The sequence below is a fragment of the Chiloscyllium plagiosum genome, chromosome 2 (assembly GCF_004010195.1).
Source record: "Chiloscyllium plagiosum isolate BGI_BamShark_2017 chromosome 2, ASM401019v2, whole genome shotgun sequence".
Classification (NCBI taxonomy): Eukaryota; Metazoa; Chordata; class Chondrichthyes; order Orectolobiformes; family Hemiscylliidae; genus Chiloscyllium; species Chiloscyllium plagiosum.
In genome coordinates, this window is record NC_057711.1 from 86,141,257 (window position 1) to 86,160,691 (window position 19,435).

Genomic DNA, 19,435 nt, shown 5'->3' on the forward strand with positions numbered 1-19,435 from the left:
GGTTGCCATACTATAGGAAGGATGTGGAGGCACTGGAACGGGTGCAGAGGAGGTTTACCAGGATGTTGCCTGGTATGGTAGAAAGATCGTATTAGGAAAGGCTGAGGCACTTGGGGTTGTTTTCATTGGAGAAAAGAAGGTTTAGGGGTGACTTGATAGAGGTGTACAAGATGATTAGGGGTTTAGATAGGGTTGACCGTGAGAACCTTTTTCCACGTATGGAGTCAGCTATTACGAGGGGGCATAGCTTTAAATTAAGGGGGGGTAGATATAGGACTGATGTTAGGGGTAGGTTCTTCACTCAGCGTGTCGTAAGTTCATGGAATGCCCTGCCTGTAGCAGTGGTGGACTCTCCCTCTTTATGGGCATTTAGGCGGGCATTGGATAGGTATATGGAGGATAGTGGGTTAGTATAGGTTAGGTGGGCTTGGATCGGCGCAACATCGAGGGCCAAAGGGCCTGTACTGCGCTGTATTCTTCTATGTTCTATAGCAACTCTCCCATATCCAGGAAAGATGAAGAGATTAAGTTGTTGATAAAGAAGTAGGAGCGGTGATTGGGGAGGAAGGGCATCATGAGATGGGAGTGAGGCTGTTATTGAATGCGGGCTGGATGCTGATGGGAAGGCATGAGTGAATGTGTAGGGTGATTCAGAAGGCAGGTTTGGAGATTTTTTTTGTGTGTGTGAAGGGAGGGCAGGAGCTGATAATGTAGTGAAGAGAGAGAGTTTTCAGTGCATTTTCTATTAGAGAATATGGAGAGGTTGGTTGAAACTTGTGCATAATACAATCATAAGTTTTTTTACAAATATTTATGTCAATCCAAAATATGTGCACTTTGACAATTTACTGTGTTGCTATATTGCTAGTTTTTATTGGCAGATGGAGTCCTTGTGCTTTAGAATGAATTGAGAAGATGCTTGTCTGGGTGATGTAGGTATTCCCCAATCTGTTGCCCATCGTTTAATTGCCCTCAAAAAGTGGTGTGGGTTAAACCAGGGACAGGTTGGGAGTGTTTCACGAACTATTTTTCATAGACCTTTACTTCCCTTCACTTATACGTAATCGAGCAAGGTCATGTTCTGTTCATACTAACTTCATCCGGTAATACAGGCATTAACATTGAATGCTAAAGTCACTTGATTTTTTTACAAATATATTGGTCTACAGTTTTTGATGAGAATAGAAGGTAAACAAAGAGAAAACTAATGCTTCTATTAATTTGGAGTCTAATGATTCCAGTCATGTGGAGTTGGCTAAAATCTGTGTTTCACTACAGAACATAGTAAGTACCATAATTAGATGATTCTTTGTCTCAAAGTATTTTCAGACTTTTTAAACACCTTATTCTCAGAACCTCATGTTTCAGTAAAATAGGGAAGTGATGGCATCGTGATAATATCATTGGGTCAGCAATCCAGAAGCCCAGACTATCATTCTCAGGGCATGGGTTCAAATCCCACCACAGTGACAGCTGGAATTTAAATTCAAATTTATAAGCTAGTCTAGTATAAATAATGGTGACCATGAAAATTATCATAATATTGTAATAATCCCAGTGCAAAGGAGGAAATGTAACAATCATTTGAGAAGAACCAGTTTCATTCTCACTAACAAACTATCAAGGACTGTGGTAGTTGGAAAGCCATGATCATGACATTGTAAAACATGGCAGTGGTAGAATCGGCACATTGGATAAAGGCTGGTTTCTGAGCTGATGAGCTGAGGAGGAGACCAAGATCCCATTGGTATTTCTGACAGAGATGTTTGCAAATGGCTTAGTTTTGTCTTCCACATAAATATTTGTGGTGCTTCCCTGGCCATTTTCCATCTTGTGGCAAAGCCACATAAGACTATGGAGTGCCAACAAACAGCTCTCTCTCTCAGGGGACTCTTGAATTTGTGATTGTTGACTGCAAGTATAAACTCATAATGCATCATGGACAGTGAAGGTGGAAATTGTTGAGCTCCTTTTCTTGAAAGCTTTAAGTGGTCCACTTTTCATAGCCATGCAACAAGATACTCAGTAAATAATCATACATCAGCTTGGTCCTAAGCTTGACATTATTCCAGGCACATTTCATGAATCAGCCAAAGGTGACTGGTGCTTTCTCTATGCTTGATCTCCATCAAGTATCAAGCTGTATGCTATTAGCAAAATGGAAGTGTTTAGTATGATCTGGGGCGAAAGATAATTTGTCCCATGACTATGGTTTTTCTGAATGGTGTTGTCAAGTTACTGATGTGGGAGAAACAGGTTGAATTTTTGTAACTGAGTTTCTATATGGGTGACTACCACAGCCTCATCAACTTAAAGGAGTTCTTTAACATGATGTAATGTGTTTTGTCTTCAAAACAAATCATGATATATTGTCAAGTTTGCCATGAGACCTAGTATGAACATGGACTACTTCCAGGGAAAGGTCAGAACATAGAGAGGGAGATGCCAATCTGAGTGGGGGCGAGGACACAGCTGTTTTACTCCACTTTTCACTCAGAAACTATTGATGTGGGGTCATCAAACTGTAAATGCATGATATTGAACAAGTAACATATGAGACTAAGGAGTGTTGGTGGGAAAGCCAATTTTCCCCATAATGTTATAAAGCCCTCCTTGCTGATGGTGTGGAATGCCTTCATGAGAGTAAAGAAGAAATCTAAACTGTTCACTTCTCTTGTAGCTCATGTCTAGAAGACATCATATTCACTCTGGATCATCTAACATGGAAACCACACTGTGCTTCCACTTGTGCTCAATGTGTACATAGATGGGAATCTTTTAAGCATGACCCTAGTAATAGCCTCCACTTCTGGCTTTTTGATGAAAGAAATGTTACTGATGAAGCAGATGGTGATGATTGGGCCCCAAACCCTAGAGACGCCATCAGGTCCTGTGGATTCTGTCAAGTCTTGCTTTTTTTTTCAGGTTTCTGGAACGCCTGCTTTATTATTCAGCAAGTTTGTAATTTCATTTTTATTGTTAGTGGCATTACCTCTTTTTGCAGGTTTATTATTCTTGACTACCCTTTTCTTATCAGTACTCGTAAAAATTACATGTTGTGATATCCTTGTAAATGCTGCAAAATAGAATGCGGCTAGAAATTTATTTGCTCTTCCTTTGCTGTTCTTCATGTCTCCTCCAGTCTACTGGATCATTGATTTGATTTATTGTTGTCACATGTACCTAAATACAGTAAGAAATTTTGTTTTGAATGCAGTGCAGATAGGTCATAACATACAAGGACATACAGATCATAGGGTGTTTAGAAAGAGCAAGGCATACAAGCTTACAGCTGCACAGGAGGTGCACAAAAGCAAGATCAACATTAGATTTGAAATTAGAGATCTCCAGGATTTCCGCTTCCCCGGTCCCCAACGCCTCATCTTCACCATGGACATCCAGTCCCTGTACACCTCCATCCCCCATCACGACTAAAAGCAAGATCAACATTAGATTTGAAATTAGAGATCTCCATTCAGCAGTCTGATAACAGTGGGGAAGAAGCTGTTCTTGAACCTGTTGCTACATGTGTTCGAGTTTCCATCAGGCAGAAGATACAGAAGAAGTTAGAACAGAGTTTAACTGGGCCGTATGGGGTCATTGATGATGTTAGCTGCCTTTCCGCAGCAATGAGAAGTGTAGATGGAGTTTTATGGATGGGAGGTTGGCTTGCATGATGGTCTGGATTGTGTTCACAACTTTCTATAGTTTCTTACGGTCCTGGGCAGAGCAGTTGTCATACCAAGCCATGACGCACCATAGAAACTATTTGGGTGCATCAGTAACAGTTAGTGAGGGTCCTTATGGACAGGCCGAATTTCCTAAGCCTCCTGAGGAAGAAGAGGTGACTAGCGTGTATATGTGGGAGGATCAGGGCAGGTTGTTGGTTATAGTCACCTTGATGCTTTTGACCCTCTCCACTTCAGCTGCATTGATGTAGATAGGAGTGTGTCCTTCTCCTTTCTTCCTGAAGCCAGTGATCAGTTCTTTAGTTTTGCTGACCATGAGGGACGGATCATAATCTTTGCACTACAATACCAGCATTCTATCTACTTCCTGTATTCTGTCTCATTGTTACAATGTCTCTGGCCTACAATGGTGGTGTCATCAGTGAAGCTGTAGATGGCATTTGGAAAAAATTTGGCTATTCAGTCATGAGTGTACAAAGAGTACACTGAGCATGAATCCTGGTGGGGCACTGGTGTTGAGGATTATAGTGGAGGAGATGCTGTTGCCTATGTTCACCAATGCAGGTTGTGGGTCAGGAAGCTGACGACCCAGTTGCAGAATGCAGAGCTGAAATTTAGGTATCGGAGTTTGAAGATCAGTTTAGTTGGGATTATAGTATTGACTACTATAGTTCACCTTCAATAAGTAGATGCCTGACATAGGTATCCTAATTCTCTAGATATTCCAGGGTCAAATGTAGGGCTAGGGAATTGGTGCCTGTTGTGGACCTGTTGCATCGGTAGGCACATTGCAAGGGATCAAGGTAGGCTGGGAGGCTAGAGATGATGTAAGCCATGACTTACCTCTCAAAGCATTTCATAATTATGGAGGCCTGAGCCACCAGGTAGTAGTCATTGAGGCACTTTGCACATGTTTTCTTTGATGATGGTGGTTTTCTTGAAGCAGATGGAGACTTCAAATTGTAACTGATCTGCAAGCATGGGGAGGGATGTGTTTTTGTCTATTTTGTTCTGTTTTATTTTGTATCCTGTATACACTTCTGAGAAACTTTATTATCTCTCTTGTGGTCGTTAGCTCTTACTTCCTCCTTTGTGCTAAATGACATTTTACACATTTGTAGTTTTACAGTTTGATGGTATCAGTTTCTGTCTTACTCCTTTAAAGTAAGCTGTACCAAAATCTAGAGAGCATTCTTTCCTACTGTAGACCTTTTTTGTTGCTTTCAATAACATAGGCTAAAGTGAAACTGCTCAACCATTCAATTTCTTTTGCAATTTTCTCAAAAGTACTTTTGTAACTCAGTATATACATGGATAATTATAGCTTTTCTTTATATTTTTCTTTAAATTCTAGAGTTATAAACAAAATATAACCATAGCGATGCCATTCAGGATATTAGACTCCTCTCTAATCCATTTAAAACCCATTTAAAAGTGTATGTAAATGCTTAACTGAGTAAAGCATAAGTAATGGGTGAAAAGCATTAGTATATGACCCCATGTTGCCTTTAAGTGTACAAAGTAAATGTCAAGCTTTGTAAAATGGCAGTAAAAATATCTACAGTTTACTCAAGCCAGGCTGTGTCAGACACTAGGAATGTGAAAGCAGATGTCTCCTTTTAAAGAAGCAGAGTTTCAAGAGCTCTCTTGTATGTTACTGCATTGTAAAAACAAAATTGTTAATATATCTTGCATTCAATTGCACGAAAAACACCAAAAAAGCTTCAGTCAAGAAATAAAATCTTCCACTGATGAAATGTAACAAATAGAAAACATTGTATTCCATACAAACATTTTAGATTTTTGTTTTGTGCAAGAACATAGTGCAGTTCCTGGCTTTACACAAAATCAAACTCTACCAGATTTAGGAGTACGTTTCTTGATTAGAACAAGACACTGAAACCAGCATAATGTTTATGATCAATTTAGCCCAGAAGTTTTTCAAAGTGATACAATAAAGTTGTATATTTATACATATATCAAACTGGAAACAGTAACTAAATTCAATAAATATAGCACATATTTTCAGACTGAATTTCATGTAACTGTTGCTGCAGGAGTTCAATAGTGTTCTGCACCTTGTCATCTTGTGATGCTCCACATCTTTTGTTCTTTAGTCTGTGTGCAGTAGCAGCCAGCATTTCTGAAATTCCACCAGTGGCAGTTCCAACTGATGTGAACTATGACACAAAACATTTGAATATTGGTAGTGCGAAATACACACAAGTTGGAAGTTCCTGAATACACAATATTAAAATAGAAAAAAAATAAAAAGAATTTTTATAGTTAATTGAAGTTTTGTTCTGAATTATCACTAAAGCAGATATTTGTTGACCTGCCCAAATGGCCCTTGAACAGCTTGTTATGCTTTCCAGAGGGCAGTTAATAGTCAACTGTATTGCTGTAACTGGGAAAAGGGGAGGAAGTAAATATGGGATATGTTGAAGAGTTAGACTGTTAATTCCACATTCTGACTTCTGAACAACCTTTCTTGAGTAACTATTTCCTTAATTTCATTGAAACCCTCCAAGTTCTCTGATTTATTTGGTTACTTTTGGAAGTTTCCAAACATCAGAGAAATGTCCAGTGGAATCTGGGATCCCACAGGGTCCCTCCACAAGTCTTATTATGCTTCATAAATAATTATCCGGCCTTCAGAAAATCCAGGCCATCACTCTTTTTTAAGAAATTGTTGACTGCTGTTGCAGGTTAAACTCTTTGTTCCTGCAGCATGTGCACATTTTCAACAAATTTGTGTTAGCAAGAGAAGTCAACAGCCTCCAAATTTATGGTAAAATGAAGGCACTAGGAAACATTAAACTGCTTACTCTGATTGGTGATCATGCCATTAAATTTCAAGCCAGTTTATTACTAATTTTATATTCCAGACTATGCTTGAGGGTTTCATGGCTGCATGTTCATTGCAATGTTAATTCGTATCTGATTTTTGACAGTCTTTGAAAGAGCATAATTCACAATCAGAGAACTGCAAATTAAAGTTTAAGTTCAAAATGGCAGTAATATAAAATTCATACTGCATAGTAGCAAGGAGTTTTCTGCACACTCTTCATCTGAAACACTAATTTGTGGTTATTACAGAATCTTGATTTGGTATATGTGAAGCATTCAGAGACAGTGTTTCCTTAGAGATTGGCAAAACTACAAGCTAGAACTTTTTAAACTTATTTTTATTTTAAAAAAAGCTTTTATTACACAAGAATGGAAAAGTGTACACTTACATACTGAAAAGGATAATAATGATTTATGGGTTTGGAGATGAAAAAGCAGTGCTAATGCCTCTGGAATAAAAAGCCATCCTAACTGTGATTATTTATCAATCATCAATTGTCAATAAAGAAACCATCTGCAATCCCCCATGTCCCTTATGGAAGGAAATCTGCCATCCTTAGCTTATCAGATATACCTGTGACTTCTGCCTACATGGACAATAAATATTGGCCTAGCCAGTAACTGCCACTTCTCATGATCAAAATTTTAAAAATAATTAAACCCAGTAAACTGAAAAGAACAATTTATCCTTAATTAGTATATTAGCAATCATAAACAATAAACAAAACAACTTCACATACTTACAAGTCGCACAGATTCCTTTGCTATTCTCTGGCCACCAGGTGAAAATAACAAAAAGCTCAGAAAGAGGTGACTGATTAGGTCATTGAAGTGACATTTTTCTGTGGAAAGATTCCCAGTGATCAATGCAGTCTGCACTTCCTTGAAATTCACAGTTGTCTTGTTGATTAGAATCTTTATTTGATTGTACACGGATTTCACATTTTCCTGTGAGACGTATTTAAGAAAACTGATAATAGTTAATGAAAAAGATGATACAAAATTACATGTGCTCTAACAGTGACTATGTCAAAAGTACTTGTATAGCTGTATTGCACTATGGGCTGTTTTAATTTATTAAAGGACCTTTCACAGCTTAGAAACACGTATCAACGTGAACTTATAATGCCTGGAGGGAAAGGTGGACTATGACACAGGTGAAATGGAAAACCAAACTATTCTGCTCTGGCTGCACCCTGTATAGTTAATCTGGGAAGAGTCTATTCTTTCGTAATGGAAGGAGATGGAGACAGCCTCTGAACAGTTGTGGTCAGCGTTTATATTGTAAAAGCAGAGAGCTGCTTCAGTTCACTTAGACATTACAGCCAAGTATCTGAACAAATTCTATCACAATACAATTTGACCTGAGCTGATAAAATCTCAACCCTTCAACTCAAGAAATATGTGAATTATCAGTATTAAATCTGCTACCACTGCTTCTAAAAATAAGTAATCTGTAAGAAGACTGACTTCCCAGAAGTGCTATACAATTTGTATTTCAATGAATGATGTATTTAGATGAAAACGAGTAAAATCTAAAGCCAACAAGAAGTGGCTAGTCTGACTTTGTTAATATCACCTAATTAGAGATGTTGATATTAATGAATGCTTCAGGATAAAATGTATTTCCTACAATAAAATGTTCTCTCCTGTCTGTCTCCTGTCCAGCCCTTTCAGCTTGTGTTATTCCACCTTTTCCCATCCCAACTACAACCAACAAATCTCCATCAACAGCTTCCCTTTCCATCCTCCCATCAATTTCAGGCCCTTTTCAGTAAGAGTCTCTATTCCAATTGCTGGACTTCCCAGTGTATCTTCTGGTCAAAGGATTTGGTTCCAAATATATGCCCATTTCCACTTCTCAATATCACAGTCACCTCCATACGATGGGATGACCCATCTAACATCAAGTCATAGCTGGGTCAAAACTTTCCTCAGTTTGTAAGCAAAAGTACCATGCCCTCCTCATGTCAGCCAATGAGACACAAAAGCGTTTGAGAAAAAAATTGGTCCTGAATTTAATGGAGGTGACAAAAATGGAAATTATCAAGATCGTTTCGTTCTTTTGGCAACAGTACTTGTTTCACCACTCCTTTACTGAAAATGTAATCTATGCAATCATAACTTCATACTTTAATGTTATTTCATTAGTCCTTCACTGACCCCTCAAATTCTGAATTTGTAAACATATGATATCAAATTTGTATTATTCCTATCCTGCACATCTTGTACTACTTTACAGTTATCCAATTCATTAAAATAATTAGTTACCTATCTCTTATACCCAGTGTATTTTGTGGTAAAGAGGATGAGGGGATGGTATTCCCACAATGTGTACAAGGGTATTTCCTAATCTGTTATATAAAAAAAGCACAAGGAAACATATTGAGATGAAATGGTGAATGAATCGGCAGAGAAACATCCAGGAAATAGTGACTAATGTAATAAAGGTCAGGTTAATGCAACACAGAAAAGCTGATTGTGAGTGGCTGGGGTTAGAATTTGGTGAAATGAAATGAACAATATTTAAAATAGTATTCAACAGAGTGCAGCAGAACCACTCTGCGAAAATAACAAGAACAGCTAAACACTAATGAGTTACCATGGCTGAATAAAGATTCAAGAAAGAAATTGAAGGACTGGAAAAGGAGATAGAGCAGCAGATAGCATAAGGGAGAATATAAATACATCAGGAGTGGAAGGTACTGAGGAACCATAAAATTAACTCATGAAAGAAATAAAAACATATTGTACTGTTTTGTCCAATGAAGAAATCATAATAGTAATAGTAAAATGGAAGAAATATTTAATTATTTTCAGTATTTATCATTTAGGTGCAAGAGCAGAAATAACTAGTTTAAAAAGTGAACAGTATTAAACTAATCAAACTCTAAAACCCTTAGTTCAAATGGATTGCACCAACATTTTTCAAGCCCCTATGGCAGTGGTGGCATAAGGTACCACTGATATCAAGAAACAGCTGAACCCTAACCCTATCGCAATGATAAATGCACCACGAGCCAAACCATTCCAGTGCAGTCACAGGACTAAAACCTCCCAATAATGTGCAATATTTCCCCAAGTATAGTCCTACTTTTTGTGCACAGGACGACCTAATCCAGCCAATTATCATTCCATCAGTCTAATCTCGATAATTGTGATAGAAAATGTTAACATTGTTATAGAGTTGTACTTATTCAAGGAACAACCTACTAATTATTGCTTAGTTGAGGTTACATCACAGCCACTCAACCCTCGATCTAATTGCAGTCTTGGTCCAAATGAACAAAAGAGCGTAACTCCAGAGGTGATGGGAGACTAACTGCCCTTGACGTTCAGTTAGCAATTAACTTGAGTATAGCATCAAAGAGCTCTGGCAGAACTGAATTCATTGGGAATTGGGGGTTAGGGGTGGGAGAAGATTGCATACCCAGAACAGAGAAGGTTGGCTGTGGTTGTTGGTAGCCAGTTATCTCAGCCAAGAACACTGCTGAAGGAGTTCCTGAGAGTAGATGTTTTAATCAATGTATTTAGAGAAATTAAAACACACCTCTGGAGAAAACTGGAATTGAACCTCGGCCTCCTTTCTCAGCGGTACTGCACCACAAGAACCCTTAGGTAGGAGTGTATGGGAGATTCCAGCACCCGGGGCAGCAACCCCAATCTACTCCCTTAACAAGTAATTGAAATGCAGGTTGCTTTCCCTTAGTCGATTTCTTATGCACATCAGGCTCTACCTTTTAATCTTAGTAACAGTGCTTTTGTTTAAAGAAAAACTGATCAGAAAGCATTTTGAAATTGAAGTACACCACATCATGATACTTATGCTTTACACTTGGAAGATCATTTTCACTGAGGTAGTCAAACAAGATCTAATCAGGGAATCTAGGGCACCTAATCTAATCTTTCCTTCAGTTGGCTTTCACTTACTGGAGGATTCAGGCCATGAACAAATTTGCTCTTGATAATTAGTAGGTTTGGACGCAGGATTTAGGAATCTGTCAGTGATTGCAACTGCAACCATTCTTCTAAATCCCAGAAGTAGGAAAGAGATGGGAAGAAGAAAGCAAAATGGAAAATAGTAGAAATCATCGGTTAGATCTATTACACAATAGAAACCCACCATTAAATCACTCTCTTGTTTGGTTTCCATATGTGGCTTGTAGTAGAACATCAAAAGCCAAAGTAGCATCTCTGAGATAGCATCTGTCATCATCAATTGCTGTAGAGCAACACTGATCCAGTCTCCAAAGTGAACCAGTAAAAACCAGTTCTCAAATACATTAGCAGAAGTTCTGCAAAACAAGTCAGAAAAGTTTAAAGTTTACAAAATAAAGAATTGAAATCCGATTTATACCAATTAGATCAAATATTACACCATTTCACCTTCCTGGAAAAAGACTCCTTTTTAAGGTCAAAACCAAGTGAGTGAGGTTAATAAAAATGTACTAGAAATGTTAATGGGATTAAAACCTGACAAGTTCCCTTGAACTCATGGTCTACACACCTATGATTTCTTTTGAAAAAGGGGTTGGCTTCAGAAAGAGAGAGGGGCGATGCAGTGATTTTGATCTTGCAAATATAAAACTGCTATTTCAGAATTTGTATCATCAATAGCCATGGGTGAGATGCTGGAAGACTGGAGGTTGGCTAACGTGGAGCTATTATTTAAGAAAGGTGGTAAGGAAATGCCAAGGAACATTGGACCAGTGAGCCTGACATCAGTACTGGGCAAGTTGTTGGAGGGGATTCGGAGAGTCAGAATTTACATATATTTGGGATTAGGGATGGTCAACATGGCTTTGAGTGTGGGATACTCTGTCTCACTAACTTAATTGATTAACAGTTTCTTGAAGGTGTGACGAAGAGGATTGATGAAGGCAGAGCAGTGGACATCTATAATGGATTTCAGTAATACATTTGACAAGATTCCGGATGGTAGACTAGTTAACAAGGTTAGATCACATGAAATAGGACGAACTAGCCATCTGGATACAAAATTGACTTGAATGTAGGAGACGGAGGGTGGTGGTGGAGGAGAGTTGCTTTTCACTCTGGAAGCCTATAATCAGCAGTATGCCACAAAGATCGGTGCTAGAACCATTGCTTTTTGTCATTTACATAAATGATTTGGATGGGAATATAGGAAGTTTAGTTATTAAGTTTGCAGACGACACCAAAATTAGTAGTGTAGTGGACAGCAAAGAAGGCCACCTCAGAATACAATGGAACCTTGATCAGATGGGCCGAAGAGTGGTGGATGGAGCTTCATCTAAATAAATGGGAGATGCTACATTTTGGAAAGGCAAATCAGGGCAGGACTTATACATTTCATGGTACGGTCCTGGGCTGAACAAAGAGACCTTGGAGTGTAGGTTTATAGTTACCTAAAAGTGCAGAAGGTATTTGCTATACTTGCCTTTATTGGTCAGTGCATTTGAGGGAAGGAGGTGGGAAGTCATGTTGTGGCTATACAGGACATTGGTCAGGCCACTTTGGAATACTGTTTTTTTCCCCAGGGTAGGGGAGTCCAAAACTAGAGGGCAGAGGTTTAAGGTGAGAGGGGAAAGATTTAGAAGGGATCTAAGGAACAACTTTTTCACTCTGAGGCTGGTGCATGGATGGAATGAATTGCCAGAGGAAGTGATGGAGCTTGGTACAATTACAACATTTAAAAGGCATCTGGATAGATATATAAATAGGAAGGGTTTAGAGGAATATGGGCTGTATGCTGTCAAATGGAACAAGATTAATTTAAGCTAAATGGTCTGTATGGACGAGTTGGACAGAAAGGTCTGTTGTCCGTGCTGTACATTGCTATGACTCTGAGTCTAATGTTCAAGAAGAACCTGCAAAGAGATATATACAGTTTAAATGAATGGACAAAAAGATCTTGAATCTGAGGGGAAATTCTTAATTTAATTTAAATGATAGAAAACAAAATGTTTTAAATGATAAGAAATGCCTAAATGTTACCATTGAGAAGCAATTGGGTGCCTTTGGTCATGAAACATAACGTACAGGTACAGCAAGTATTTATGAAGAAAGATGATACATTGGCCTGTATGGCAAGGGGATTACCATTCAAGAGTTCTTTGGTGACACTGCACCTGGAATAACCTGTACTGTTTCACACTTAGCTAAGGGAGGATATTCTTGCCTTAAAAGGAGATACAACAAAAGGTTCATTTGATTGATTCTAAGGATGATAGGGTTGAGGATAAATTGAATAAAAGTTCTTTAGAGTTTTAAGAACAAAGTATATGTTCCTAAAGCAAATATGACAATTACGATCCACCTGCATATGTAGTGTTACATGTGACATCATGCCAGCATATAATAAATGATTATAGTCTAAATTACAATTTTGTACTTCGGTTTATCTAAGTACTATACGTTTCAAGTTAATTTAGTTCAGAAGAAACAAGACTCTATTACACATTTTTGCTTTTCTTTAACTGTGAAAGCTTGACTACCAGGCAGATGAAAGAAGGCCAAAGTCACAAAACTAGTATTCTTTTCAAGAGAAGTATAGAAAATAAAATCATAATTTTCTGAAATCTCACTTCTGGCATGAGATTATTTGGTTTCAATGAAAAGGCGGCTGGTTAATTGTCAGACATTTCAACAGTCTACCTGGCATTAATATTGCCCATAAATACACCCTTATAAGAATGAAACCCAGTCTCATTGATACTTAAAATTCCTGAAAGGCCTAACAAGTTAAATGCTGAAAGACTGTTTTCCCTCGTTGGAGAGCTTCAATTTGGTATCATCGTCTCAAGATAAAGCAGCAGCTATCTAGGCCTGGAAATTCTAAAACGTCTTTAACTTTTATGATAACTTTGAGAGTAGCAGGGCTTGATTTTGAGTGCTACCCTAGTGAGAAATGACATGTACCCTTACACATACAGTATTGAGGTCTATAGAACATGGAACAGTACAGCACAGTACAGGCCCTTTGGCCTTGATGGTGTGCCGAACTTTTAATCTACTTTAAGATCAGACTAACTTACAAACCCTTCACTTTACTATCATCCATGTGTCTATCCAAGAGTCGTTTAAATGCCCCTAATGTATCTGACTCTATTACCACGGCTGGCAGTGCATTCCATGTACCCACCACTTAGTGTAAAGAACCTACCCTCTGACATCTCCCCTAAACATTCCTCCAATCACCTTAAAATTATGTCCCCTCGTGATAGCCACTTGCACCCTGGAGAGAAAAGTCACTGGCTATCCGCTCTATCTATGCCTCTCATCATCTTATACACCTCTATTAAGTAACCTCTCATCTTTCTTTGCTCCAGTGAGAAAAGCCCTAGCTTCCTCAACCTTTCTTCATTAGGCATGCCCTCCAGTCCAGGTCGCATCCTGGTAAATCTCCTCTGCACCCTCTCTAAAGCTTCCACATTTTGACTTAGGTCCAGAAAAGGGATAGTCATGTACACAACTTCTAAAACATAAACTGCACTCAGTGGAATTTTCAATAATTGACCCTTTATATATAAAAAAAAACAACATTAGAACACTGCAAAAGATGGCTACAGAAGGTCATTGGGTTCAGTCTGTGGCTTCAAAAACTGGCACAGTAATGCAAAAGGACATACTTCAGGCTAGAGGTTGTCACTATCCTTTCCTGAAACTGTCCAAAAAAGGTATTTCCTGACTTGACTGCTTCATTCTGAAACCAAGATAATGATTGCCTCAAAATCTCAGGGCAGATTTTCTGCAGACAACAACAGCTAATTAGCTTAGACCAGTAATTTTTGGGAAAAACAACAGTGAAAAATCTCATGACAAGCTATCCATGTTGGGATACCTTTTAATCTCACATAAGAACATAAGAGCAGGAGTAGGCCATCTGGCCCATTGAGCCTGCTCTGCCATTCAATAAGATCGTGGCTGATCTTTTCGTGGACTCAGCTCCACTTATCTGCCTGCTCACCATAACCCTTAATCCCTTACTGTTCAAAAATCTATCTTTGCCTTAAAAACTTTCAAAGCCTCAACTGGTAAATGGGCAGAGAATTCCACAGATTCACAACCCTCTGGGTGAAGAAGTTCCTCCTCAATTCAGTCCTAAATAAGCTCCCCTTTATTTTGAGGTTGTGCCCTCTAGTTCAAGCTTCACCGGCCAGATCTTGAAATGTTGTTTGTCAATAAATACTGAAATAGGAGAAAGGGCAGTTACACATATGCTTTAATGCCTGGACAATGCAACATCATCAGGTTTCCAAGCCCGTTTCTGCTCAAACCCACCAGTACAGAAAACTATCCTCCTGCCAACAAAACTAAAAGGAACTAACTTAACCTGCAAAGTCCAACATTTTATAAGTTTGACTATGGATTTCACCCACTACACTTTAGGAGTATAAATAGCTTCCTCAACAGGCCTGCCTGCACTATGTGTTTTCCATGACAAGCCAAGCACATAAATTACAAATTAATCTTTTGTTTACAATTTATAAAACTTTAACTCTGTTTTCCTCAATTACATATGCTTGAGAGACTGCGTGAATGAGTGGCATAGGTTAGATTTTTGGTGTGAATGTGCCGGTTATTCGAATTGTCTGCACTCATAAGTTAAGAAACACACATTTTTAAAAACACTGAGAGCAGAAATGGAGTAGGGTTTCAGCAGTAATTGCTCACATTGCTCGTAACACCAGTGAAGGGTGAATCATACAGTTAAAAATATCAGATGCTATAATACAACAACATTTCACAATACATTTTCCAGGAAAACACCAAAAAAAAGAAAAAAAAATATTTACATTAAGGTCTTAAATCACTGCCTGAAGTAGTTCAGATGTCACAGCTAAGTGAAAGATGAAAGAAGTGTCTTTTTAATGAAGCAAACACAATGCATAAACACCAGTGTATTATTACAAACAAAGGTAACAATTGGCACAAGATAAATGATCACAGAAAATAAGGATCTTTTCAGCCAATTCAAAGCTAGAAACTGTTTCAAAAAATGTTTAGCCAGAGAATGGCGAATCTGTGGAATTCATTGCCACGGTCTTCTGTGGCAGCCAGGTCATTGAGTATATTTAAAACAGAGATAGATAAGTTCTTGATTGCCAAGGGGGTCAAGGGTTACGAGAAGAAAGTAGAAAATTGGGGTTGAAAAACCTATTAGTTGTGATCGAACGACAGAGCAGACTTGATGGGTTAAATAGCCTAATTTCTGATCCTGTGTCTTAAGGTCTTAAAAGATCTCATTTGCTGAAAATAATTTTATGGCAAAGCCAAAAACTCACCGTCTGACTTCTTTATTCATCTTCAAAATTTGAATAATACTTATTAGGTGCTGAGACCAGGCAGCTGATGGCATATCTGAAAAGAAGAAAAAAAAGGTTAAATCTAACATCATAAAACCACAGGTCAATGCAACTTTTCAAATAGAGTAGAAGAAAATCCCAGAATGCTTTAGAGAATAAAGGATGGATGACTGAACAGAAAAGATAACAGTTAATAGTCTCGGAAGCATCAGTGAAAAGAACACCTTTTGACAGAAGTGTTTGCAAGGCATGATCATTTCAGAGATGTCATTAAGTAAGACAAAATACTGAAACACGATCATGGTGTGAGTTGACATAACTTACAATTACCTAGCATCTTTAATGTAGTAAAGCATCCCAGGTGCTTCACAGGAACATTATCAAAAATACTCAACACAGAGTCTAAGGCAATATTTAGATGGATGCCCAAAGTCTGGTTATTGAAGTACATTTTAGGAAACACCTTATGGAAGGAGAGGTAAAGAGACTAAGATGTTTAAAAGGAGGGAATTCTGGAGCTTAGGGCCCTGGCAGCTGAAGGCACCACTGGAAAAGCTGGAGTACTGAAAATTGGGGCAAGAAGAAACCAGAATTAGAAAGCACAGAGCTATCAGAGGGAATAGGCTAGAAAGGTTAGAAACAAAGCGAAGGGAGAGGCCTTTACTTAGAATGAAACAAAATTGTTCAAGCTATTTTCCCTGGAGTGTCAGAAGGTGAGAGGTTTCCTAATAGAGGTTTATAAAATCATGACGGGAATGGATAGGGTTAATGGACAATGTCTTTTCCGCAGGATAGGGGAGTACAAAACTAAAGGGCATAGTTTCAAAGTAAGAGGGGAAAAATGTAAAAGGGACTGAAGGGGCAACATTTTCACATAGAGGGTGGTACGTGTATGAAATGAGTTGCCAGAGGAAGTGGTGAAGGCTGATACAAAGGGCAACCTTGTGAACTGAAATCTCCTAATGATTAGAGTGATTTGTTATTCTCCAAATGATTTTTCCTCCCTCTTCACGATTTGTTGGTTACTTACCACCTTCCCATGTAGGTCAACTGTGGTTGATACCTCCCAATGTGTGACAGAACTTTGGTGTTGCTTGTAGTTCATCACTTCCATATTTGTGTGATAAAGCATTGCATACTTAAAATGCAAAATTTAATCTGTGCAATGTGGTTAGCTACCCTATTAAATGGCCTATCAATCAAGTGTATCAAAACTGCTGTCAAGTGCAAAAAAATATAAAATCAGACAGACCACTCAACATCAACCTGAGCACCAGAGGTGATAACACCAATCCCAGTCCTATCAACCCTGCAACGTCCACCTTACAAACATCTGTGAGCTCGTGCCAAAATTGGGAGAGCTGTCTCTTGGACTAGTCAAGCAACAGCCTGATGTTATCTGTGAAGCATGATTCTGAGAGTATGTCCTGCCCCACTGGAGGTGGCAGTGCAGTGATATACAAATGGAAGGAATGTACACAATAACACAAATTGCTCTATTTTCACAACAAAAGTGAACTGGAAATTTCAAACCAATTACATTTAGAACATATCAGATTTAAGCACTGTAGTCTGCCACATGATAGAGGACAGTTAAACAATTAACAGAACTAGGCAGCTCCAGACTGATCTCTAATGATGGAGGTAACAAATATATCAGTGCAAAAGAGAAGGCTGAAGTATTTGCAAGCACCTTCTACCAGATGTGCCATCTCAGTCTCCTTCGGTGTTTCTATGAACCACAGATATCAGTCTTCAATCAATTTGATTCACTCCATGATTATACAAAAGAAAAGGCTGAAGGCACTGACTACTGTAAATATGGGCTTAGACAAAATTCCAGCAAAAACACTGAAAACTTCTGCTACATAACTAGCCACACCCCGGGCAAAGCTGTTCTAGTACAGCTACAACATTGGAATGTACTTGACAATGTACAAAATTGCCCCGGAATCTCCTGTACACAAAAAGCAAACAAATCCAACCCAGCCAATTAGTGCCCTAACTGTCTGCTCTTGATCATCTACCACATTACAGGAAGGATGTGGAGGCTTTGGAGAGGGTGCAGAAGACATTTAACAGGATGCTGCCTTGATTGGAGGGTATGAACTATAAGGAGAGGCTAGAAAGACTCGAGTTGTTTTCTCTGGAGTGCTGGATACTGAGGGGAGAGCTGATAGATGTCTATAAAATTATGAGATGCATAGATAGGGTTGATGTTCAGAATCTTTTGCCCAGAGTTGAAATGTGTAATACTGCATTTAAGATGAGAGGGGAAAGGTTCAAAGGAGATGTAAGGAGCAAGTTCTTTAGACAGAGAGTGATAGGAGTCTGGAACATGCTGCCAAGGGTGAGGGTGGAGACAGATATGATAGATGCATTTAATTGACTTTTAGATAAGCAAGTGAATATGCAAGGAATGGAGGGATATGTACTAAGGGCAGGCAGAAGGGATGGGTTTAATTTGGCGTCATGTTCAGCACAACATCATGGACCAAAGGGCCCATTTCTGTGCTATATTGTTCTGTGTTCTATCAACCCCGGTGTTCAATGCATTACCATCATGGAGACTAACATTGACCAGAAATTGGAACTGGGCTAGCCATATAAATTCTGTATATACAGGTACAGGTCAGAGGCTAGGAATTTTGTGTTGAGTATTTTATCTCTTGTCTACCCAATGCTTATCTGGCATAGGCACAAGTAAGGTGTGTGATGTAATACTCTACACTTGCCTGATGGATGCAGCTCCAGCAACATTCAAGAAGCTTAGCACCATCTAGTAAAAAAGCAGTCCGCTTGATTGGCATTATATCCACAAGGATCCACTCCCTCCACCACCGACGTTCAATAGCAGCAGTGTATACTATGTACAAAATGCACTGCAGAAATTCATCAAGGATCAATAAGAAAGAACATTCCAAACCCACACCCAGTTCTATCACAAAGGACAAGGAGAGCAGATACATGGGAACATCACCTGCAAGTTCCCCTCCAACCCACTCACCATACTGACTTGGAAATATATCACCATTCCTTTATTATCACTAGGTCAAAATCCTGAAATTATGTCCCTGAGAGCATTGTAGGACAAGCTACAGCATGTGGTCTGCAGTGGTTCAAGAAGGCAACTCACCATCACTTTAAGGGCAATTAGGGCTGACCAGTAAACGTTGGCATGCCAGCAATGCCCATGTTCCACAAGTAAAAATAATAAAAAATCTCTCAAAGGAGATTATAGCAGAGCACTTGGAAAAACGTAAGACAATTGGCAGACTGAACAAGGTTCAATGAGAGGGAATTTTTTTTGTTTACAAATTTATTAGAGGTTTTTGAAGGTAGAACAAGCAAGGGGAACTAGATGATGTGGTTTATATGGATTCCCAAAAAGTGCTCTATAAAGTGTCACATAAAAGGTTACTATACAAGTTAACACGATGCCCACAGTAGTAATTTCCTTAACAGGAGGAAAAGAACTGGCAGGAACTAGGTGGCCAATTCCAATAACTATTCTTTCAAATATATTTTCAGTTACCCTGGGATTGAATTCATTTGATTTGGATCATCCAGGGATGTGATCAAAAAGTTATGAATAAAACAACTTGCAAG

General features: G+C 38.7%; 1 protein-coding gene across 2 annotated transcripts; it reads right to left on the bottom strand.

The window, feature by feature from the left end:
- Positions 1-5,441: 5,441 nt before the first annotated feature.
- LOC122561585 (Fanconi anemia group C protein-like) lies at positions 5,442-16,693 on the bottom strand. 2 transcript variants are annotated; one of them, XM_043713438.1, is made up of 4 exons: positions 15,806-16,693; positions 10,663-10,834; positions 7,280-7,487; positions 5,442-5,869 (listed from the first exon to the last, which is right to left on the bottom strand). In XM_043713438.1, exons 1-4 carry the CDS (start codon positions 15,916-15,918, stop codon positions 5,772-5,774), a joined length of 591 nt encoding a protein of 196 aa, XP_043569373.1. In that variant the 5' UTR covers positions 15,919-16,693; the 3' UTR covers positions 5,442-5,771. The 2 variants fall into 2 exon arrangements, with proteins under 2 accessions (XP_043569373.1, XP_043569363.1); XM_043713428.1 differs by having other exon boundaries at positions 7,284-7,487; positions 15,806-16,689.
- Positions 16,694-19,435: the final 2,742 nt, after the last annotated feature.

Excerpts from the sequence above, each read along its gene's own strand:
- LOC122561585 (XM_043713428.1), bottom strand. The coding sequence starts at position 15,918 with ATGATGTTAGATTTAACCTTTTTTTTCTTCTTTTCAGATATGCCATCA. Across the intron at positions 7,488-10,662 it reads AACAAGAGAGTGATTTAATG|GAAAATGTGAAATCCGTGTA; the intron begins GTGGGTTTCTAT and ends TACGTCTCACAG. Across the intron at positions 5,870-7,283 it reads CAAAGGAATCTGTGCGACTT|TTCACATCAGTTGGAACTGC; the intron begins GTAAGTATGTGA and ends TTTGTGTCATAG.